The sequence below is a fragment of the Mytilus galloprovincialis genome, chromosome 11 (genome assembly GCF_965363235.1).
Source record: "Mytilus galloprovincialis chromosome 11, xbMytGall1.hap1.1, whole genome shotgun sequence".
In the NCBI taxonomy this organism is placed as follows: Eukaryota; Metazoa; Mollusca; class Bivalvia; order Mytilida; family Mytilidae; genus Mytilus; species Mytilus galloprovincialis.
The window spans coordinates 58403984-58429849 of record NC_134848.1 but is presented as its reverse complement, the minus strand read 5'-3'; the positions used below and the strand labels follow the sequence as shown (position 1 = coordinate 58429849).

At 32.2% G+C, this 25866-nt stretch overlaps 1 protein-coding gene across 1 annotated transcript; it reads right to left on the bottom strand.

Annotated features, from left to right (window-relative positions):
• Positions 1 to 3674: 3674 nt before the first annotated feature.
• On the bottom strand, positions 3675 to 24928 carry LOC143050839 (disintegrin and metalloproteinase domain-containing protein 10-like). Its single transcript, XM_076223947.1, has 10 exons — positions 24923 to 24928; positions 22587 to 22590; positions 15879 to 16058; positions 14998 to 15182; positions 14100 to 14228; positions 12382 to 12562; positions 11746 to 11884; positions 10557 to 10659; positions 4094 to 4216; positions 3675 to 3683 (listed from the first exon to the last, which is right to left on the bottom strand). Exons 1-10 carry the CDS (start codon positions 24926 to 24928, stop codon positions 3675 to 3677), a joined length of 1059 nt encoding a protein of 352 aa, XP_076080062.1.
• Positions 24929 to 25866: the final 938 nt, after the last annotated feature.

Genomic DNA, 25866 nt, shown 5'->3' with positions numbered 1-25866 from the left:
AATATCTGTGCTTTGGTATGAAATACCATTTCCGCCGTTGTTGATTCGTCCACTTTATTTATGTAATCTTTATAATATACACAGGAACAAGATTTTCAGATATGTCGATATACACTGTAATGTGGTGGTTGTCGATTGTTGATGTGTACATGTTTTTTTTTCACTGTCCAGAAATTTCTTATTTCCACTGCTCGTCAGGTCCATTACAGATGATGGACGTATGTTTTAATCGCATGCGCTTGAAGCTAATTGCTTTAAATCATGAAGTTCGAAACTTTGAAAGATTTCCATTATCTATTTTCTATTAGTCTGAACCTGTTAACACCTATGAAACCTTGAAACATTTCATTCTGATGATTTTTGGTTGAAGCGTTCTATGCCTTTTTCTAACGCTCATAAATAAATAAATCGTCTATTTTCCGACAATGTACATATATTGTTTATTTGTTTAGGACAGATAAAATAAGCATCTCTGTATCTCTTTGTTATTCTTTTTAGTCATGTATGTTGAACATTCTAATTTATCTATTAGTTATCACGATGCAATGATTGATTTTTGTGTACTTGTATTTGATTGCTCAAAACCATTTCAACAAAGAACGGTTGTATTATTTTAGGTCAATAGTGGATATTCACTCTGGAATAAGTTTGTGTCTGCTGTGGCCCTTGTGAAGATTATCTTTCTTCTTTTTCTTGACATGCCTCGTCGTTGTGGACACAAACATGATGGTAGTCTCACATATACAAAAATCAGGTGCAAATCTGGAGGCGTATAGAAATAAAGTCTGTATAACTGTGATTTTTTTCAACAATTTATCAAAGTCCAAAGCCTGTAATTTCGGCAAAAATTAGCGGAGAGGAACAAAACTTACACTTGATCTGTAACTCATCATGGTTAACTCACATACTAAAAATCAGCCTTATATCTGCAGGCTTTTAGAACAAAACTCTGTATAATTGTTTTGCGGGTGACGGAATGACGGAATTACTCAATTTCGGAATTTCGGAATTTCGGAATTACGGACAAGGGTAAAACTATATGGCACCGACAACTTCGTTGCGGGGCCATAAAAAATTCACAGCCAACCTACTAAATCCACTGTAAAACAAGAGCGAGATGATGACAAAACTTAACAAAATCAAAGGCAGTAAGAACATGTTTGAACATTTATTTCTTGCTCATTTATTTAATGAAAATAATAAAAAATTATTGACAGTTACAATATCTGTCGTTGAAACTATTTAAAAATCATAATAAACACTAAATGATCAATTCTTCCAGGATTGGATTTTTTTTAATATAAACATGAGGGTTTCTCATTAATCAAATACATGTACTATAAATTGCATTTAGCACTATCAAATTCATATGTTGTATATAGTTATTTGTGTCGATACATACTTCAGTAAATTCACCAAAACGATGTTTAGCTAGACAATGCGATGCCCTCGTACTCCACTCTGAAGTAACTGTGTTTTTTTTAAGTCAATGTAGGACTTTCTTTGAAATATTTTAGTATATCCGAGACAAAAATGATGACCCCATGCATACCTTTAATAATTGAACAAACAGACAGCAAAAGGAAAACTGCTTATCATTCAAACTGTAATCGGAGTTATCCAGAAATGATATGCAGCTCTTAAGAAAGTGTATATTCTAAAAATACAAAATTCAGCCATCTCCAAAAAGATAAAATATGAACAAAAGGAAAAACCCTAACTGCATGCACACCTTCAATGAATGTACAAACAGCCAGCAAAGAAAACAATTGCCAGCATTAAACCCGTAGCATGAGTTTATATCTGGAAACGCTATATATTCTTATACAGGTATATACTCGACAAATGACAAAATCACGTTAAACACAAATCTTCTAATAGGCAATTTACAAACTACAACGTGCTGTATTCGGTTATATAATATGACCAATTAACAAAGTGCGAGTAGTATTAACGCTTGTATGCATAATTTGCTAGTTAAATATTAAAAGAACATGATTTTTCAAACAAAATTTGATTCTTACAAATAAATGAATCCATATTTTATGGATAACCTAAGTATTACAATAAATAGCTTGACATTGCATAGTGCTGAGTGTGAAGTAAAATACTAAAGAAACAAACAATGATTTTAAAATGTTGTCATCAAGTAGTCCAAACTTATATAAAAAAAAGGAGCGTAAAACCCTTCTTCAACAACGGAACGGTCTATTCCATGGCTTTCTCAAAACCAATTCCAGATGAAGACCATTGGAAGTAACATTATAACAAATGATCTAAATCTGATATATTAAACCAGCAGAAGCAACCTTTTGGTCCTCACATCTTGACTCGCTGAATGATAAAGAGAACTGTTTTTTATCAATATAACGATATAGTTAATACGAAAAATGAATCTTCAACTCAACAAATAGAAAAGTTCAAATTAATATGTATATCAGTTATTATCGCTATTTTGTGAATTTTTCCTTTGATCTTTTTTTGTGATAATTTTTCATATCATTCTACTTGCTTGAGATGGAAAATTATCGCTAGAAACTAAGCAGGCACGTGACGTTGCTAACAAAATTGACATGAAATTGACAACGTCGTCATAGGTAAAATAGCGATAAACAGATTATCATTGGTCATCTCAACTCGATTGCCTTTCTCGCTTTCGCCGTCCCGGCTCAAGCGAGAAAACCAATCTCGTTGAAATGATTAACGATAATCTATAATTATCTGTCATCTATAGTACACAAAAACATTGTGTTTATAAGAAAACATATTGTATCACAGATATCTCGTGGACGGCAATTGAGCAAATCGTCCAATCATATAACACTGTATTGAAGATGCAGCATGTCGGCACGGTATCAGTTAAGGAATACAGTTAATATCGGGTACGTGATGGTTCCACAGACACACGTCGTGGTGCTGGTTGTACTTTGCCCTTTGTACTTTTTGAGCAGCATTTTATCATCATAACCTATAAAACAATCACAAAATGCATTCATCATCTACTGTTTAAATTAGACATGTCTTGGATAATATCATAAACGGTTAAATGTTGAAAAAAGTAAAAACACAAAAATACTGAACTCCGAGGAAAATTCAAAAAGGAAAATCAAAAATCAAAAGGCAAAATCAAAAGTCCAAACACATCAAACGAATGGATAACAACTGTCATATTCCTGACTTGGTACAGGCATTTTCTAATGTAGAAAATGGTGGATTGAACCTGGTTTTATAGCTAGCTAAACCTCTCACTTGTATGACAGTCGCATCAAATTCCATTACATTGTCAACGATGCATGAACAAGACAAACATGCATTGTCTGCGCGTTTGAAACTTATTATAGCCAATAGACATTAATTTTAATATCATTTTTACTTTCCTCGAGAGTATCACCAGCTTCGGTGTTGACATGAATATCAATAATGTGGTCATTTTTATAAATTTCCTGTTTACAAAACTTTGAATTTTTCGAAAAACTAAGAATTTTCTTATCCCAGGCATAGATTAATTTAGCCAAATTTGGCACAACTTTTTGGAATTGTTGATCCTCAATGCTCTTCAACTTTGTATACTTGTTTAGCTTTATAAATATTTTGATATGAGCATCAGTAATGAGTCTTTTGTAGACGAAACGCGCGTCTGGCGTACTAAATTATAATCCTGGTACCTTTTATAATTATTTACACTGTACAAGAAATTTAAAATAAGTATATCTTGATTTGAAACTAGACAGTTTAGGTTTACCAACCAAATCATTGTTAACAATTGACATAAAAATTATACACGTGATTTCGTGTTTATGATATTTGCCATCACCAAGGCTTTAACCAACAACATTATTTAGCAGAGCAACGATTACATGTACCATCAATCATTCAAAAAGTAATATCAAAAATACCAAACTCTGAGGAAAATTCAAAACAGAAAGTCCCGAATCAAATGGCAAATGGCAAATTCAAAAGCTGAAACACATCAAATAAATGGAAAGCAACTGTTATATTTTTTAATTGGTACTGGCATAAAAATGGTGGATTTAACCTACCTTTAAAGCTAGCTAAACCTTTCACTTGTATGACAAAAACAGTTACTACTTACAAGCAGTATAATGAGTCCCACACCTCTTGCTATTGCAACATACCAGTACTCTGTTAAAAATTCCTTAACTTTATCGATTATTTCTCCGTTCAGAAAGAAATTCTTCAGACCTGATGGATCAACCTGCATTTAAAAACAAAACGGGTTATTCACAAAAATTGAAAAACACATTTTCCAGAATACTATTCACTTCCTTGTTGAATTGTCTTTGTATATGAAAATACATTAAAAACTTATAATATATTAATTGAAAAATCAACTCGTGTTAATCAAATAATCATGTATCAGGGAATTTTGCGCATGTGTATAACGTTCTATTTTTGACGGAAAGTATACCTTAGCATGCGTCGTTCTGATATCTGTCATTCATACCGTTTAAACTTTTGCAAAACAGAAACTAAATTCACATTGTTTATAACTATCTTATTATCATGAAACAAGTACTCATGACGTCAACATTGTTTGAGCAAACCAAAACAATTCATACAGAATTACGAAACATCTAAGGGCATACTTAAAGCTACAATGATTATGTTGGGGGTGATTAATCATTAACAAAGGTTATAAGGCTTGTAGTACACTCGTATATTTTAAGTCTGCCATTGACGTGGAATATTCGAAGTTTCTTATTAACACTGGTTATATTACTTCAATTTTTACTGCATGCTCTGCAAACTGCCGATTTCTAACTATGATGATGACATGTGCCTTTGATAAAAGAACTATGACTTGTTTAGAGTCAATAAAAATGCTGAACCATCTTAGTTTTTTTTTCTTGGATGCAACATTGAGACTTGTACACCATTTCATTTTCGACTGTTCTTTCTATACTCATCAGAAAGAAGATGGATTCCTTATAATCTTATACTGAATGTTTAGTTAATAACATCGGTAGTCCGAACCTCTCGTATGAACATATGTCCATATATCTAAACATGTATTCGAATTTATTAAAAGGTCTGAGAGATTTCTTGTTATGTACAAATAGTGTATTTGCGGTAAATTCACGTCATTATCATCATGACCATTACCAACTTTTACTTTATTACAGTTTAATCTTTTTCAATCGTAAAGTTTATTTTGAATTAATATTGCATGGTCATATTAATATTGTATTGTAATTTATTGTTATTCGGAGCGGACTTCATGTATAGTTTACTTGTGTCCAATCCATTTAACTTTGAGTTAATAAAAATATGTTTGAAATGGATATAATAATTAATTTGGGCGTTCGAAGAGCTTTTACCAGATATAACTTCATCAGGAACGATCATACCAAATCATTTGAAAGACCGGGATGAATATTTACGCAGAATCTTTGTTAGGAGCTCTGGATTCAAAACGAGACCTTAACATAAATAAGCCTCCAAATATATCTCTCTATACTTAGCAACTATACTGACCTCTCTACAAATATGAAAGACATCACAGTATCCAAGAAATTTATTACATGGGGTGCCTGGCACAGCCTTATTAAACGCTACATTTATGTTAGAAAGTTGATCGGCAGTTCTGAAATAAAACAAACATTTGGCATTTTAGTTCTGAATTTAGATACTCGTGCTGTGTGACTTGAAAATAAAACTTATACAACAAAACATAATAAATCAGGTTAACATCGGTTCTTTTCGACAAGTCTATTGGAATTTTCAACCCAATACATTCGAGTCTCAGAATGATATAATATTAATTAGACAAGTATCCTAACACTAATCTGCACATGGTCAACATTTCATTTGGTGGAATTGATGTTTTGTGATAATGTGGCTTTAAGTTTAAGGATATTATTCAAATAACACTGTTTTTAGTATTTCTTAAAAAATAATTAAAAGACAGTTCATTGATTGATTAATATTTGCTTTATTTTGGGCACTTTATTCTGTATATGCAATTCATTTTTGTCAAAATCTGACTTTAGTTTAAAATGCTATTATGTTTAATTGAACAGTTGCACCTAAAGACATCCTTTTTAAAAATCATTCTGCACATGCTGAAGGTAAACATCAATATGCATTCGATGTGTTATTAATTGTCTCATTTATTGCTTCTTATTTTTTAAGCTTTTGATTTTGCCTTTGCCTTGGCTGTACAAATTCTTATGCAGGTCAACATATTTTGGGTATTAATATGAAATAACCTAAAACATAGTGATCTCTGTTATTGTCCGAGTGATATGAAATAAAGGAATGCATCAAATGAAATGAATAAAAGAAATTTCGAAAGTATTTGCTTAACGAAAGTATTTGCTAAACATACTTGCAAGTGTTGTCAAATGAATCAGTACAACACAACGAACACAGTAGTTCATCCTTCCATTTGCCTGATGTAGTGGGTTCACACTGGCACGGTTGATATCCATGAGTTTCACACACCTGGCCTGAACATTGCTTGAAAGATAAATTAACGAAGTTGTTGGGTTTTTTTTTATTTTTATACAGTCATGTAAGCATACTTTTTTTCTGGTATTTTCTACATACGGTCTTAACAAATTATAATGTTAGTCATAATCTTCAATACGAATAAGTATTAGATAAAATACAAAGGTAACAAAGAAACAGGCCGGTAACAACCGTTGCCGGATAGTTTTTCTGCACGAGTAGTCAGGTCAAGGTCCGAGGCGATAGCCGAGGACCTTGACCTGATTACAAGTGCAGAAAAACTATTCGGCTGGTTGTAACCGGCCTGTTTCTTTTGTTACTTTTGTTTTTTATCTGACTTGTACGACATTTCAAGAAAGTAATAATACTTTTAGCAAGACTAAACATTTGAGAAACTTAGATAGCCATAAAGCAGTAAATGTAAGTTATAGTATAAACACATTTTTTTTCATTTCCCTTCAACCGAGATTTTTTTTCAAGAAAAAAAATCAGGAATCTAATAATTTGATAAAAAAAAAAGAACCATTTCAAGTAAAAGATAAATGTTGTACGCATTTAAAACTTTTTAAAATGCAACTTTGTAAAAAAATAATATATTAAAGAAATATTTTAGTGGTAAGTAAGATAACGTTTGATTTTTATGAATGAAACGGAAAGCGGAGAGGGGGAGGTCTAATTCATTTAAAAATAAACAGGCTGAGATCTTTATTTTTGATAAAAAAAAATGTAGGATGTGCCATTCCATCCCCTCATAAAAAAAATCGTAAAAATCGCGCGTTTGTTGCCAAATACACGAATTTAGTATTCAGTGGACGATCAATGCATTTAAATGGGGACATAAAGTTGGACCCCCCCCCCCCCCCCCCCCACCTGTTTTGTCCTGTATTTGGACCTGAATCCGCCATTGATGTAAATTCGATAACAATATAAATGTATCAAAAGAATGGATTTCCTACTTCATTAGTGAATGAAATGTTTATGAAAAAATGGATTTTGTCTTAATATTATATATATTCAGGCATATACTTTGATTTTTTTTAAAATTCATGCTCGTCTCTAGATCTGCAAGTGTTGATCGGGATTAAACACGTGTTAATATATGATCCAATCGCAGCTTACCGCCCAAAATTGATGACATAAGTTGAATGGTTTTCTTCTGGATTTGCTGCTTATTTGGACGTGTATTACATGAACACTTTTTGTTTATAGGATCAATCGTGCATTGGTGAGTTGATAGGGACTTTATCTTCTGATATTAGATTTGATTTTTATTTACTTATTTCCTGTCTAATTTTTATTGAAATATACACGTCAGTATCATCATTTCTTTACTTTCAGCATTGCCCAAAATACTATTCATGTCCATATATTGAAGAAAACATTTATTGACCGCATATTTTTCTTCATAAAGGGGGTGGTATGTTCTTTTTTCAGTATATTAACTATTTACTTTTTAACGCCATCACCCAAATGTTTTTGTTTAAATTAGCACTATTAACGGTATTCGGAAAATCAGGAATCATGCAAAACATTAATTTGTCATGCTTGACCATAATAATTTTTTTCTCATAAAATTTGGGATCAAAATATCTATTTTAGGAGAAAACCATCCCCCCCTCTTTTGAAGTTAAGTGTCTAATCCCTTAGTGTACTGATATGAATAGTATTTAACTGGAAATGTTTGAAAAAAGATATTGATGCTAACGTAAATATTTTGTTCAATAAAAAGACAGGAAATAAGTCGGTGAACCAAAAAGTTCAAATCTAATTGAAAGTTAAAGTGCCCATGAACTCACTGATCATGCACGAGTGATTCTATTCATAAAAAGTGTCCGTGTAACAACTAAAAAGAGTCCGTGTATCGTCTAAAAAGAGTCCGTGTAACACCCGTTAATGTACTGTTTTTCTATAGCTCTGCGGGAGGCAAAGTCGTACAAAATGTGATGTTCGGTATGCTTCCGTGAAACAACAACCCAGTAATAGCAAAATGTCATTATCATGTACTTTTAAATAACTAGCGGCTCTAAATAACCTATGTTGCTCAACTTTCTCTATGTGCATATTCAATGAAGGACATTCTTCAACATTGAACATGTTGTAGATGAGAAAAGAATTTATGTCATAAATATCTGGTTTGCTGATCTTGAATTGCTGACATTACTCTGACATGTTTTTTCTCCATCGTTTTTAGTTTTGCTTCAAACTTTACCGGCAAAATTTTACATATTAGTAAATCTTGAATTACTGATTATTTCTTTGATTTAACGTATTTATCTGTCAATTAGTATTTATGTCATATAAGACAAAACCCAATAAAGGCTATTGGTTTAAATCATCATTTATCGGCAATAATTTCAACGAGGAGTCGTCGGTCGATTTCCTCCCTGTTGTCTAAATATTTAAATGTAAATATTGTCTAGTTTGTCAATTTTGCTTATTTAAGTTTCATTCTTTCTCTTACAAAATGTATGATTTGTCGTGTACGAGGAATAACTCCTGAAGGAAATCATTTGTCATCTCACAGTTTTATCAAACGTCCCCGGATACATTTTTATAGACTTAATATCACAATGATTTCTAAGTATGGTTATTTAACAATAGGCTCAGCATGCTCAGAGAAGATGACTTTAGAACAGATCACGACGACGGAGGCTGAGGGAGAACAAAATAACAATAATTGGTCCTTCGGCCTATGTCAGCTAAAAATAAAAGATACAATGTATGATATGATTGTCATTGAAACTATTCTCAACCAGAATTCATGTCAAAGACGTTAGACATTACAAGGTGTATAGGTCACAAGACGGCCTTCAACATTGAACAAAGTCTATACCTTTTCCATTTCTATTGATATTGAAGATGGAATTTAAAAATTATTGACTTACCCCAAAGTAGCAAACTTTTTCATTATCACAGACGGTACCATTGGCTGATTCCGTTGAATCCGGACAGGTCAGGCCGCCAGTTTACGTGTTAAGGATCTTTATTATAAAATTCAGAATAAATTTAATATCAACATCAACCAAATAGAGTCTAGAATTATGTTTCACAATAAAAGTTTTTAAGGGTTACTTTTCTTTCAATTTGGGTTATTTTGGAGTCGAAAGCAAATTCATTTTACATATTTTAGATGGTACGTTGTATAATGCAACTAAATGTATTTAAGGGCCCTTTTTAATAAAAGATTAATGGATGGATAGTTCAATATGATTGAATTTGCAAAAACGTCCACCACAAATGTTAGCTCTAGATTTCGAGTCTTGCTGGAAAAAACGTCTTTCATTTGGAAGGAACAAAGGAACGTGGATTTTTTCGGCAATCAAACAAAAATATACAATAACATCAAGCAAGTAAAAGAATCAGATAATTGTTTGAGGAAATTCAATATTGAAATTCTGAAAACATAGTTTTTCCTTTAAACTTAGAATAATTCCTTTAATGTGTTGATATAAAGCTCCCAAATAAAGATTTTACATTTAAAAATCTAACATTAGGCAAACATAAATTGCAAACTATTTGATATCGCATTATTGTTTTTATGCAAGCACAAATTTGAAGAGGAGCAAGTACGCTAATATTCATCATTGGTTTGCCTCTTTGAAATATAAGTTATATGTATTTGATAGGCAGATGATCCGAAAGTGCCATTGTAGATAACATAAAGTTTTTTTCCTTTATGCAAGATGGTTGAAGGCAAACTATTAATACCATTGTTATCTTTGTAAGAATGCTTTTTGATCTACTACCTTTTCCGTTTTCTACATAAGGCACAAAACGTAGGCTTTAACGTGATATCTCGTCTTTATCAAGTGTAGTTTTAAACAAGCATGCTCGGAAAAAGTTGAAGTTTACGTTAATCAAGAGATCTGACTTAACTGAACATACACACTCATAGCTTAATGTAACGCTGGCAACGCCATGGCACGAAACGGAAGACCGACAAAAAGAGAAGAAAGGCAACAGAACACTATACATCAATAATCAAAGACTGAGTAGCATGTACCCAACACAATATTGGTGATTACAGGTGCTTCCAAATGGTAAACAGATCCAGCTTCGCTAGTATAATATTAAAGGATATTTACAGATTGCTTCATCAAGACAAGAAGAGTTGGTCCTACACACTTATTGATAGATGATGGATAATTAGAACAAGTTTTTGGATTACAGCACACTCCTTCACTCGGACTACAAGGAAAAAATCAGTCTTTACAACGATTTAACACATTATGGTATAATGGAAAAAAAACTCATTCAATCAGAATATAATGTACATATACCTTCATTTAAAGTTTTGAAATTGAATTGAATGAAAAACCTCGATACTTTACGAAAACATATAACACATCGATAGAAAAATAAAATCTTATAATAACATAATGCTATTATCCAATAATGAATTGTTTCCAGTAATTTAAAAAGCTTTTTAAACCAATAATAATAACCGATTTTCTGAAAGCATGTAAAATATTTCAATAGTTTCTTTCAAACCTTAGGTAATTATGCTTTAAGAAAATTGTAGATTTAAGTATTTTAATAATTTTTCAATATAAATATATAATACCAAAGCAAGACTTTATTTTTTTTTTACTTTGTTTATTTTAGTATCGACCACTGATAAGTGTTCTGAAGTTGAAATATCCGTCTGGCACACAGGCTTTAAATCCTAGTATCTGTAATGAGTTTAAACTCTGGTTTACCTTATTTTAATGATGCACTATTTCCCATGGATGTTTTATATGATAGTCATTTTTTCGATTTTAACTCAAATATGCAACACAAAGCATACTTTGAGTTTATAGCAGCATATTTGTGTATTTCGAAACACTGAACTAAATGAAAATATCTAAATTGGCACACAACTTCAATACTAATGGGAATTTTGTGTCTAACAAATTAGCGGCTTAGCCAAAACAAATACTTGATCAAAAGTTAAAATATGTCATCTTTTTAAAACAAATAAACATTTTTTTTTAATATGTTAACGGTGAACCGTTTTGATTCGTTTTGATTTAATGTTTTATACAAAATTGTTTGTTATAGATACAAGTGGAATGTTTCCTACATTGTTTAACCTTGCGTAATAAATGCACACAATGTGAACCGTTTTGATTTAATGTTTTATACAAAATTGTTTGTTATAGATACAAGTGGAATGTTTCCTACATTGTTTAACCTTGCATAATAAATGCACACAATGTCGTTGCCGTCCTCAATTGCACATGCGCATACCTTATAAAATGCACTCACCTACACGTGGCCCCGGTTCTATACTGACAAGCCTTAGCTGAGTCTGAACCAGTAGCTGACAACGTAGGATAACAACAAGTATCTGTGCAATCGTCGTCCCAACCACAATCATAATCCTCGCCACTTTCTACTACTTTGTTACCACATGTGGGTGACGAATATTCTGGAAATACAAAAAGATAATAACTTCGACTATATTTTGAGGAATTTGTCACTCAAACAGGAGAAAAAAACAAGTACATCATGGCTTAAACTTTCATTTCCATGTTAAACCTTTCTGCAAAAGACTCCAGTGATGATCCAGTATCTCAGAAGACTATTCTACTGTTGCACGTGATGTATCATTCCCGTACTTTTGGAGGGACAAATCGAGTAGAAGTTAACAGTATGATATTTTGACATCAAATTCAATTTTCGTGTAGAAGTATATTTAACTCATCAAAGGCGATTGTAAAAGTGATATAAGATCCACAACGTATTCCAAGTAATATGAAAATATGACAGAAATATTGATATGCTTGGATATAGAATGACCTTTAACACGTATTTGGTGGAGGTACAAAAGGTGCCGATTGTCTCATAAATTGCTCATGTTAGGTCAGTGGTCTATTTGTCCCCTGTGAACAATACTTTCATTTTATTCATTTGAATAATTCTTACCCACGAAACATCCATTAGCTGTATTGCGTCCTCGTGTGGCAACCATTGTCGCCATAGATGATATACTACATGACGAAAATAGTATATTGTTAGATTTAGTTCCAGCAGTTGCTTGGGCGAACATGATATAGTTACCACTACTCCCACAAGGGGCACATGTTGGGTTAGAGGACTCACCATGCTGAAACATAAATAAATGTCTATCGATAACAGACAAAGCGGTTTTTGGCAGATTCTTACATCTTGGTTTTTATAAATAAAGAAATAATAACATATTAAACGGTTCTAGTTTTGATGCACCAGATCCGCTGTTTATGGGCATACGATACAGTTTTGATCCCGTATTTACATTTTGATAAAAATTTCCATATAGACTTTTTTTTACCTGATTAAATCAAATATGTAATCCAAAAAAAATGCCTTCATGTGCTACTTTTTGAGTAAAATGAGGTCAAAATTTTGTATATTTGCTCAAAATTCGGATTTGTGGTCGTATTTTCCCTTTAGAAAGAAAGAAATAACTTTTTTGTTTTAAAAGATAAACACAAATTGTTTTTGTTAAATAATTTGTACTTTCTGTATTTTATAAGTATCTTAAAAATTTATACATTTTTTATTCAGAAATAACTCATATTTATCAAATGTTCATGAATGTAGAAAAAAACATAATTTTTTGCTGTATATTTATCAAATTTTTAAAAAATTGCACTATTTACGTTTTCATGAAACTTGGCACACATAATCTTCTCGCGTAATCAAACCAAATGGCATTTTAAAAAGAGGGGTCCATGAACTCGTTTTCAAGTTAGATAAGTTTGAATGATAAAAATCAGTCGAAAACTGAATCTTTTCCCGATAAGTCATAGTTTGACGTCGCGAAAATAACAATTTACGTTAGCAACGTCATTACCTCCCCTGTAACTGTATCGTATGCCCTTAATACTTAATGTCTCTTCAGTGATGCTCGCAGCCAAAATGTTTGATAATCTCAAACCTAATACAAATGTTAAATTGCTAATGAAACCAAAAAAAAACTAGTTAAATCCTTTTGGACAATTGTCGAGAAATTACTATTTACATATCATAGACAAGAAGAAACACCAAACGTTAGATAACAACGTTTAATCAGATTCACTAGAATATTTTGATCTAGATCATGTCTACGTCTAATTTATATCACGGATGTTTCGACAATACCATGCAGGCCCTGAATACATATAACACATTTATAAACTATAGATTGTGGAACGTGTGTAGGTAAACTATGTGGAGAGAAGGTTTTTGACTCTTTTATGGTCATTTTATTTGTCATTGTGTTTGATGTTTTTTCTTGGCTCTTCAATCTCTTTGTCTTGACCATACCTTATTAAATGTATTTAAGACGCAAGAGTTTTCGATCCGTGCTACAATTGTATGCATCTTATGTTAAAGTTATTCATCAGATCAGATTTTTATGTATTGTGGGTAGCATTTTCGATTATTTTCAAAAGTGGAAACACAAACCATGAAACGTCGTGATTTGATAACACTGTCCCAAACAATGGAAGTTAACCCATGATGTGACGCTATTATTTTGTTTTTTTGGTTTGTACAATTTGATTACAAATAATGCTTCAGATACTGAAACACAATGTAGTAGATACTGTACCGGCAAATTCAACTGAATATGCAGTATATACCTGTAACTACCGAACGAAATTTGATTTAAACATAGTTACCAACGATCCAAAATTATGACCAATCTCATGTGCAAAAGTTACGTATGAAACAGCTGTAGTGACGTCATTTCTGTAATTTAGATCTGTCACTATGCCCGTGTTTAGACTAAGCCGTCCATCTGTGTACAGCTGAAAGGTATGTAACATAATATCGTGATAAAAATAAATTAAAACGTAGCAATATTACATTGTTTGCAAATAATTACATTGAATTCACAGTGAAATAAAAATCGATAGTTTCACATGTGAAACAAACGTGGTTTTCTTACTCCTATGACGTCATTTACAACAATTGACGTTGTCAAGACGTCGACAACGTCGGATCAAATTAAATTGCGAATGCGTAAAATAAACCCACGAATTTAACATCAAAACATCAACTCGTCTCCAAACAACAGAGATAATTATCAAATTCATAGATTTTATATTTTATTTTTGATGTCCTAAGCCGATGGTTACACGAAAATTAATAAACAAAACTAAATTAACTTTTATTTGAAAGAGTCCTCATTTATTTTCAAGAGTATATAAACATGAATAACAACAAAATATCAATGAAAGACTAACGATTAATTTACGAACAAACGAATCATACAGTATAACTCAAACACACGAATCTTACCGTTTACCTCGAACTAATTAATCTTACCGTTTACCTCGAACTAATGAATCTTACCATTTACCTCGAACTAATGAATCTTACCGTATACTCGAACTAACTGTCTCTAACAGTATACCTCGAACTAATGAATCTAACTGTTTACCCCTTACTAACGACTCTAACCGTATAGCTAGAACTAACGATTTTTAATATATACATCGAACAACGATAGTTTACAGTATATCTCGAACTATCGAATCATTGTCCAACAGTATAACTTAAACTAACGAATCTTACCGTGTACCTCGAACAGAGTCCACCAGACGTTCCTGGCTCTGCTGTCCAAGCTAGACCAAGAATACCATTATCAAAGTCTCTATGTGTAAAAATGTAAGATAAACAAAACTGGTCATAGTTTTCTTCTGAATTGAGAAAGAGCATTGAATTCACGCCATGATTGCCAGAATAATTATATCCGGCAACTGTAGGATCATCATGAGTTTTTATTCGTTAAATTGAAAACCCTATACTATCTGCTGAGGAATTACTATCAAAATTTGTAAAAAAAAAAAAAAAATTTAAAAGCAACAGTAGTAAAATTAAAGCCTACGTGTGATATGTCTTACTTAATAAATTTTAATATTACTGAAATAAATATTATTGAATGTATGAATTAATAAAAAAAAAAAAAATAGAACACAGATTTGGGGTATGTTTAGCTAACAACAGAAAAACAGAAAAATGTTGCAGTTTTTCCAAATGTTTAAAGTTCAGTTCTACATTGAGTAAATCATTTTGAAAAAACGCTGATGACGTTACCGCCAAAATGACAAATTATGTCCATGAGCTGATAAACAAAAAACGTGTATTTGGGCATTTATATCTTGAAATCGTGTACTTACCAACAGCATTAAAAATAGAATTGACTGCCATCACGTGATTATTTATATTGGCTTTCACGTCATCTGTTACATAATTATATCTAAAGAAAAGTGTATGATCTACTTGAATATACAATTCACATATCTTTTTCTTAGCATCCACGGCTCTTCTATATCGTCTTTGCTTGTCGATTAATCCAGATGTATATCGAAGTTTGAACTCATCCATACAGTCATGCGTATTTATGCTTTCTTTTAGATCCGGTTTTAGCTGTGTACTTTTTGCGTTCAAGCCACAAAAATGTGATTCTTTAGGAATATTTACATCTTTAACATTATAAATGACTGTATGGATGTCTTCATCTGTAATGTTATGACGAGATGCTTTTTCAATAACAAATGAGTCATTATGAAGCTGAATTTGACCTTCAAAATGTCCAGTTGTAGTAATTGTTCCAAACACATGTGACTTTTTGCCTATGGAGAGAAAAGAAATGTCAAATGTGTTGTTTGTTCTAGCAATTCAATGATGATTTGTTTTCAAACTACTCAAGCTACAAGGAAATATCTAAGCTATGATAAACATTACAACGGAGCATTTGTAAAATCGATAATTATCAATATGACGGCTTACCATAAAAAGAAATTGTACAATGATACCGCACTAGATATGTCAATGAACTTTTATCTTCAACGTATGTGTAGAATATAAGCCCTCTATTAACATACTAGATAGGGAACTAGCATAAAACTATAACCAAAACGTTTTTGTATGTAGATTCAAAATGCAAAAGCAGACGGTTAACAGAACTCATCTTCAATGAACAAGATATTTGTAGAGTCAAAGTCCTCCTTCAACAGCCTAAAGATGGAACTGCTCTATCTGCATCTTACTAGAGGCAAAGTCAGAGAACAGCCCAAGGGTGAACTAGCCTATCTTGAATCTTACCAGTACATCTATACTATTAAACGAGAAGACCTCATTTTGTGTGTCGCTTCTCTTCCTTCCACAATGAATTATTCATGATGCCTCTGTGTTCTATAGGTACCATGCATAGTCGCATTTGTAATCTATTCTTATGATTATTCAGTTTGTGTTATTTTGGGAGAAAAAAAGAAAATAAAGGCGTCCGGATGTTGTTTCTGTCATCAGACCAAACTTTTATACAAGACTTCCGGTTTTAAACTTTCACATAATTTTCATAAGAGTACTCAGGGACAGGACAATAATTTTCGCATTGATAGAGACTCTCTATATAATATAGCAGTGATTGCCGTGGAGAAGAAACTTGGAATTGATAGTTAATAGCAAATACACTTTATTTATAATATACGTATGGTCATGGTATACAACAAATGTAACGAAGGAGCACAAAAGGCATACATCAAATTAACATTCTCATTTTGATTATAGTATACGATTTTATTTGTCTATGTAAAATGCACCCATCACGGAAGGAGGGTTTTGAGTACTGGTGTAAAATTGTGCGTTTGTCGCATATGTCCTGTAACACGGGTGTCATTCGGTTTATCGAGAGAAATGATCGTGAAAGAATATCTAACGGCGGTCAAGTATTGCGAGACGATCGTGAAAGTTCTGGTAACGGATCGTGAAAGACATTTAATCGAGAAGACATATGAAAGGTCAATACATATTCTTATTTAATAAATTACACAGACAAATTTACGACAAAATAAAACTGTCTGTCAAAATGGTTCAACATTATGATCAGTATGTGAGAATATCCAGTTTTAAAAGTACATAGTTATTACAAAACAACAAAAGGCAGATTGCTTCTCGACATTTCAGTGACAGAAAAAATGTAAACAAACATGATTTTTTTCACAAATTCAACTAGAAAAACTACTTTAATACGAACAAGGGCATTCTGTTTGAATTAATCAAATGGTTCTCATAGTTATTTTGTATAAACATAATCTGAAACTTGGTAAATAAAGAACTATTTCCACAAAAACAGATTTTTCGGATCGTGAAAGATCACGTACCGCATTTTTGAAGATCGTGAAAGTGATCGTGAAAGGTCTGATGCTACGAAGACGTTCAAATTATTCTTCAATTATATCATAATTAATATTTGTTATTTTTATTGAGAAAAGCTATATGGGTCAACATCCTCAATATGTTTAAGCTTTTCAATGTATTAAAATATTTTCAGAAAATGAAATGTAAAATAGTTGGATGATTGTAGGATGAAGCTTTTTATTGTTATGTGAAGTACTTACTTTTTACGAGTTATAGGATACCCACATTTTGTATATTGGATCCTATAAACTACATGTCCGTCAGACAGGATTCACCCGACCCCGAATTTGCCTTATTTCATGGATGAAGATTCATGTTTGTGATCAAGTCCGTATCGCGGATTCGTTAAGCTTTAGGATAGCTGTCTGTTGTTATGATTGTGAGGTGTACATTTTCGACTTCTGCAAGGTTTCAAATAACATCGAACTCATTATCATGCATCATTCGGCAATGCTCGTTTTATGTTGTCTAGCCTTTTGGATATATACCTGTATGCTATAGCGCCATGGTATTTCGTGTATGGTGTACATGTCTCTGTCTACATGTTTTATATATGACCATGATGACGTCAATTGTATTTGATATATTGAATAATAGCAAGATGTCTATGTCTGGCTGTCGGTCAGGGTTCATACACTTTTGACCTTATGTTTCGAATTAATTTGCCAAGTATCACTTTTGTCAGTTTCTAAGGCACTGTAACGATCGGAACACATTTATTTGGTCTACGGGATATTTGTAGAGATCTGTATGTCATGGTTCATCTGACCTTGCACTCTTTTTATGAACCATTGACAATCATAATTTTAAAAAAAGAAGATGTGATATGATTGCCAAAGAGACAACTATCCACAAAAAAAAAACAAAATGACACAGACATTAACAATTATAGCCTTCAACAATTAGCAAAGCCCATACCGCATAGTCAGCTATAAAAGGCCCCGATATGACAATGTAAAACAATTCAAACGAGAAAACTAACGGCCTTATTTGTATAAAAAAAAAAATAAACGAAAAACAAATATGTAACACATAAACAAACGACAACCACTGAATTACAGGCTCCTGACTTTGGACAGACACATTAATAAATAATGTGGCGGGGTTAGACATGTGAGCGGGATCCCAACCCTCCCCTAACCTGAGACAGTGGTATAACAGTACAACATAAGAACGAACTATAAAAATCAATTGAAAAGGCGTAACTCATCAGATGGACAAAAATGCATTAAGTGCATTAATCGCATTTGACACTTCTAGTAAAACCCTTGATATTATAGACGTTCCAAAAATTAACTATCATAAGTAAAGCAGACGAGACATTACAGCATTTGCGCTCTGGTATTCTATAGTCTGTAGTATATAGTTAAATCAATCCACATCTGCGTTGTATATATATACAGAACTTAAGAAAGTACTGTTGCACAAAATGTTGGTTATCGTTCAATCTCAAATTACTCATGAAAGATGCTGTTTTGATGTAATTTTTTGTTTGATGGATATTATTTTGGTTTAAACGTTGCATATCCATATTATTGGCTAATTAGTGTCGATCTGCCTGAATTGCACTTGACCGATTCTCAGAGTTAAATCTTTCAAACTTATTTAGAGACGTTTTTAGTTGTTTTTTTTTAACTTTCGAGGTAAAGTGTTGAATAAAAAAAAATAGCTTTAATGTTCATCCTTATTAAAATAGTTACAGGCTTCAAAAAGTTGCAGGTGTATCAAATGGTAAAAGAAGTACTGATTTCTGATTACTAGTAATAAGTCTGGTCACGCATTATCTTTCACGATCAAAATAATGCGTTGCCTGAGCTTTCACGATCAAGTTTGATGGATATTCAACAAATTCAAGGTTTTCATATACAAACTAATGCTTTTAAGAGAGGAACATACCTTAATTATACTGTACTATCAGATACACCAAAGATTAAATTTCAAATATTTCCCGATAAACTGAAAAATCACCATTATAGGTACAAAAAGCGTGTTATTTGTAATTAATTTCATAGACACGCATTGCGCCTGTTGTGTTTTTTCAAAAAGTACTTCATATTTTCTTTATCTTCTTTCACAGTTATGTTGAGGAAGTTAAACTATTTTGACAGACATATTTTTTTGTTCTGATTTGTTCCGCGTTTTGAAAATTAAGCGATTTTTTCAAAGATTCTGAACTAGAATGTACATTAAATGTCTTTCACGATCCGTTACAAGAACTTTCACGATCGTCTCTCAATACTTGACCGCCGTTAGATATTCTTTCACGATCATTTCTCTCGATAAACCGAATGACACCCGTGTGTAAGAGGAAAGTCCGGGATCTTCAACTTTATACTTTTGATTTTCTATACAAGATGCGCGTCTGACGCATCAAATTATAAACCTAGTACATAATTACTATGTGGCAGCGCAACTGGCGATTAATGCATTCCAATTTAATACAAATGTTTGTTTCTCAGAGTATTGATTCCAAGAAATTAAATTGTATCATGCAAAGAGTATATGTTTTCCTTTTGATTTATTGTGCTCGTTATTCATACATGAGGTGGATGTATATGCTTGTTAAATCAACCGTGGATTATGACGTTTGTGCAAGTCAACATATACAGTAACTAAATAAAAAGGTAGATTGATCTCTTCAGAAACATGATCATGATTTAAGGATATGTCGACATATGCAGGCCACATGTGTGGGTATGTCAACAATAACAGTAACAAAGTGTGACATTCACATCAATGAGATGTATTGGCAGCATATACAGGAACAATATGTGTAGGTATGTCGACATACACAGGAACAAAATGGTATGTCGACATACAAAGGAACCACATGTGTAGGCATTTCGCAATACTTAGGAATAAAATGTGTAGGTATGACGACATACACAAGAACAAAATGTATGGAAGCTTATAATAGTCACGAGTTGATCAGTTCTCAGTTCAACTTGTTGACATAAATCAGTGGTAAAGTTGCATTATATCCAACCTTGTGAACTTGATAGTGTGTACTTGTTTAGTTTTTTTCTAAACTTTCCGACTTCCAGAAAGTATACTTGTTAACCTCTTCTGAACAAGTTTACTTTTACAAAGTGAACAAAACGTATAGACTCGCCTTGTGTACATGGTCTTTGTTCACTTGTAACATACAACTAGTCTGATAGTAGCATTGAAACACATCTTGTATACTTAATTTTGTGTACTTGTTTAGTTGTTTTCTAAACTTTCCGACTTTCCGAAAGTGCACTTGTTAACTTCTCCTGAACAAGTTTATATCAACAAAGTGAACAAAGTGTTTATTCTCATCTTGTGGTGTTGTTTTTGTTGACTTTTCTTGCTAAGAAGGTTTACTTGTCGAGTTGTTTCTCACCTTTCTCCTTTACTGAAAGTATACTTGTATTGTTTGTATGTAACTAAGTGTGCTTTTCACAAATGCACTTGCTTTGGAAATGTTGCAAGTTTACTTGTTGAAAGTCAACTTGGTCTTAAATCTGTCGGTAGGGCTAGATACTTTAACCACGTGGTCTCAGTGGATATTTTGCGTACAACTCTATCCTGTCTGGAAGCATGGCAAATAATTAAATTTTAAATTTCAGGCAATAACTTAATGCTTAGGCGTTAGCCTATTGCCTAGGATATGTAAACAAGTCTAAATTGAAGACAACATTCAAATTTACGAGGGCGTTTGATAAAAACTCTCAGTTTTTTTAAATGTGCATGCAAAACATATTTCTTGTGAGAGGGTCTAAATACAAAACAAACAACACTTTCCAAAAGACTAAACAGTGAAAGAATATATTTTAACAAAACGCATTTGACTAGCAGTTCAAACAACTGATGTTCTTTAACACTGCCAACTGCCATGGTTATCGCAAATTAAACAGATCATCCAACGAAACAAAGACGATATTAATAATTAATTTAATACCAAACAGAAAACAATAACGTGCGGAAAATATGGTATGTTCCGCAAATATAATGTGCAAAAGTTTGGTACACCCTATCCGGATTTCGACAAATAATGTCTCTTCAGTGATGTTAGGAAGCAAAACGGTTATTGGAAGGCAATTAATTCGGGGTCGAAATAGGATAAACATATATATATATATATGTATAGTATTTTTTTGGATAGAAATTTAATTGACAGTATACTCATTTTAAAATAAGATGTGACACATTGCCAATGAGACAACTCTCCATCCAAGACCCTCGATAGTACGAATGTAGGACAAAAAGTTAGACAAAAAGTCACAATTCAGTGTTGAGATTTTTTTCTTTGAACAAGAAAACAAATAATGTTCTTGAACTATTACATATAAAGTAATTTAGTTATTAAAATGTATTCAATAAATATTATGAATTATCAAATATTATGAAAACGAAATGTTAAAGTGGCTTGGTATTTAATTCTGTCGCACCTTTTATAACTTGCTTAAATGTATGGTTTTGCTCATTGTCGAAGGCTTTATGGTGACATCTACGTCGTTTGATCTCGGGTGGATAGTTGTCTCATTGGCAATCATTACAGTTGTCTGCATCTACTTATAACATATTGCTACATTGTAAGTGCGTTCATATGTCCTTTTGTGTTTCAAAAGAAACTACAGTGTGGGAACGGAACTGTACGGTTTTCTAATATTTTGGTCATTCGTGAGACTGTCAAGCGGGGCTCCGACATTTAAAAAATAACAAGTTGCTTGATGAAAACTTTGATGAACTCTAATGTTACTATTTAACGTTTCTGCTTCAAGTTTTTGGTAGCTAAAACATTCTATATAGAAATATGAACCAAATAAATTATAAAAAAATATATATGCATCCAAACGTTTTCCGTTGAATGGAGGAGCTCTGAGTAAAATGATCAAAACTGTCACAGAGCAGCGATCAAAAATGTCAAATAACTATCGGCAAACCAATCCTTGCTACCAGAATTTACACATGTACACTCTGATATATAGTCTTACCTGTCTGAAAGATTCAAAGCCGTTGTCTTAGTAGAAATTGAACAATTTAACGTTTTCTTAATGTCGAATATTTAAGTTGACTGTACAAACGCTTGCGCATTTACTGTACACTCACTTGGAGCTTTCCTGTGTAATTGATAGGCCCATTTTTACTGTAACACCACTGTCCAAGGTTAGGAGAGGGTTTGGATCCCGTTCACATGTTTAACCCAGCCACATTCAGTATGTGTTTGTCTGTCTTAAGTCATGAGCCTGTAAATCAGTGGTTGTCGTTTGTTGTTGTATTTGTTTTTCGTTATTTTTTTACATGAAATAATCCGTTTGTTTTCTTGTTTGAAATTTTTTACTAGTTTCATTTCGGGGCCTTTTACAGCTGACTATGAAATATGGGCTTTGCTTATTGTTGAAGGCCTACGGTGACCTATAGTTGATAAGTTCTGTGTCATTTGGTTTCTTGTGGAGAGTTGTCTCACGGGCAATCATAACATATCATCTTTTTTTATATTGATCATGCATTTCATTAGTTCTTTCTTGACTGTTTTGTAATATTCATCTATGGTATTTGAAATGAAAATGAGCACAAACTCAGTCATTTTGACAAATAAGATTATATAAAGGTGTCTATATTAGATACAAAAACAAAATTCGTACAATAAGTATACAAGACAAAATAAAGGGACAGTACAAATGTAAAACAATCATTAAATGGGTCATTTTTAAAAAATGTCGAATTTTGAAATTGAAAAATTTATTAAAAGTTACTTATTTAAATAACCCTCTACATAAGCAAATCAAAACAAACAGTACTTTTAGAACAACATATTAAAAGATGCAATCTTAATGATGTCATATATATCTTGAAACATTTTTTGATCGGTTGTACAATATCTTGTCTATCTTGTTACCATTTTCAAAAGAAACTTTGGGTTATTAAGAAAAGGTTTAGATAAAATGTTAAGCTTGTTTTACATAGCCAATTAGATGGTTTGCAAGAGAATAAACTTCTATATATTTTCATTCTGTAAAATAATAGATTGTTTACCAATTTTCTACGTTGTACTGAAAAATGCCTCTAAAAATTGGTTTTCAAAGGTTGTAAAAATTACCACCACTAATGCAAGTCTAAGATAGCAATTTATATTGTTCGGTATATTTTCACCCATTCAAATCAACCCAACATCAATTAAATCCCTCATAAGTTAGTTTACTTTTCTCTTTATTTCGTTGGTAACAGGAAAGTACGTTTCTGATATATCACTATATAAAAGTCTATACTGTTACCTTTTTGTCTATCCTGTTACCGATATCAGTATTGCACCTGCAAATGCTTAATTGGGAAGATTAAACGTTATAACCTTAAGATGAGTTCAAACAATTAAATATTTCATTCGTATTGCACCTATATGTTAAGATAAAAATTGTAACGACGTTTTTGTTTACAATTGTCTATCCTGTTACTGTAACCATAGCAACCACAGTAACAGGATAGACATAACAGGATAGACAAATTTCTTCGTTTGTGATTGCTGCTGTGAAATAACTACTCCCTTTGGTGAAGTGATTATGGTTTTCTATTGTGAATTTGGTTTCCATCACGTTATTGCACTTTTCACAAGCATACTGTTGGTGTAATTAATTAAAACTGTTGGTAACAACATAGACATGAAAAGTACGCTCTATTTTTTTCACTAAATGTGTTGAGATTTCTTTCTCTATACACTGTCGTTCAAGAAACGGGGCATTTAAAATGTAAAGATTACTTTGCACTTTTGAAATATTTTGACTGATTCAATATTCATAGGGAGAATAATTGAACGACTGATTTAAGTAGTGGTAACAAGATAGACATGAACCTCCCGTAAGCAGATTGAATTTAGTTTGTAGATAACATGTTACATACAATGATAAAGAAGCTACGATTTTTCATTAGAGTAATAATTAACGTTCTTAAAAAGTTCCTTTTGCAGATATCAAGGCGATCAAAAAATCAGAAAAAAAATCATTTGAAATGTGTTTTTCTGACACTGTACGCACGCAAATACCCCAAGAATCGGACTTAAATGCACTTTAATCTTATCAAAAAAGATGTAAGGTGTGTTTTATTAATGTTCTGAATCACGAATCCGACAAGCTTTCATTTAAACCATTACAACTGAAATTTCCATTAGAAATTAAAAAAAAATAGCATGGGTGCACTGAAAATTCGACATTTTTTTAAAATGATCCAAATGAGAATAATCCTTGTACAAAATAAATATCTATATATACCAAAAAGGTGACTAGAGGTTCTGAAAGGTCAAGCATATTTGAAGTTAACATAAATAATAATTATTTACCAGCATGTTTTTTAATATATACGTATTTGATCAATACAACAAAGAATGTTTCAGAACGGGATCGGGATATTCTTTCTTGGTGAAGGAATTCGTGGTAGTTATTCACGGAACAAAAAAAAAGAGACACGTATAGATCAATACACATGATATTAAAATATGAAGATATGGTATAATTGCAAATGAGATATCTGTTTATTACAAGCTATATCTACTGATGGAAAAAAGCTCCCGTAAAATATTTGTTTTATGTACGCTCATTCCTCTCCGAAACTGGGACTGGTATAACAGCACAACACAACTCACAAGACCAAACTATAAAAATCAGTTGAATGATCGGGTCATCTTCTAAAACGATCATGGACAATATTAGAAGAGGTGTTTAACTGCCATTTTGACATATGTTGCATTGGATTGTAGTAGTATTATTAAATATTTATATGACAGAAGTCTCATTGAAAATATAAGATGATCATGAATGTGGTAAAAGAGAAAGCAGTAAGAATTTCCTACTTGAGTGTTATAATTATATATGAAACAAAAACACAAAAAAAAAACGTAAACACTAGAAACTATAACAGCAAAATGCATTGAGTGTGTAGGTAAAGGCAATATATTTGACTATCTTGCTTGTTAGTTCAACCATGTAGTCATTATAAGTAAAGATATACTACCATCCTTTCGTAGTAGTCTACTTGGCCAACCGATTTTACAGGAAAGCTCCAGGTGATTGTACAGGAAAGCTCCAAGTGATTGTACAGTAAATTAGCAAGCGATTGTACAGTCAAGAAAAATATCCGGCATGGAGAAAATGAACATATTTTGATTTCTACTGGGACAATGGCTTTGAAACTTTCATACAAGCAAAACTAAATATCAAAAAGGTACATGTGAAAATTCTGGTAGCAATGAATGGGTTTTCAATGGTTATTTGACATTTTTGATCG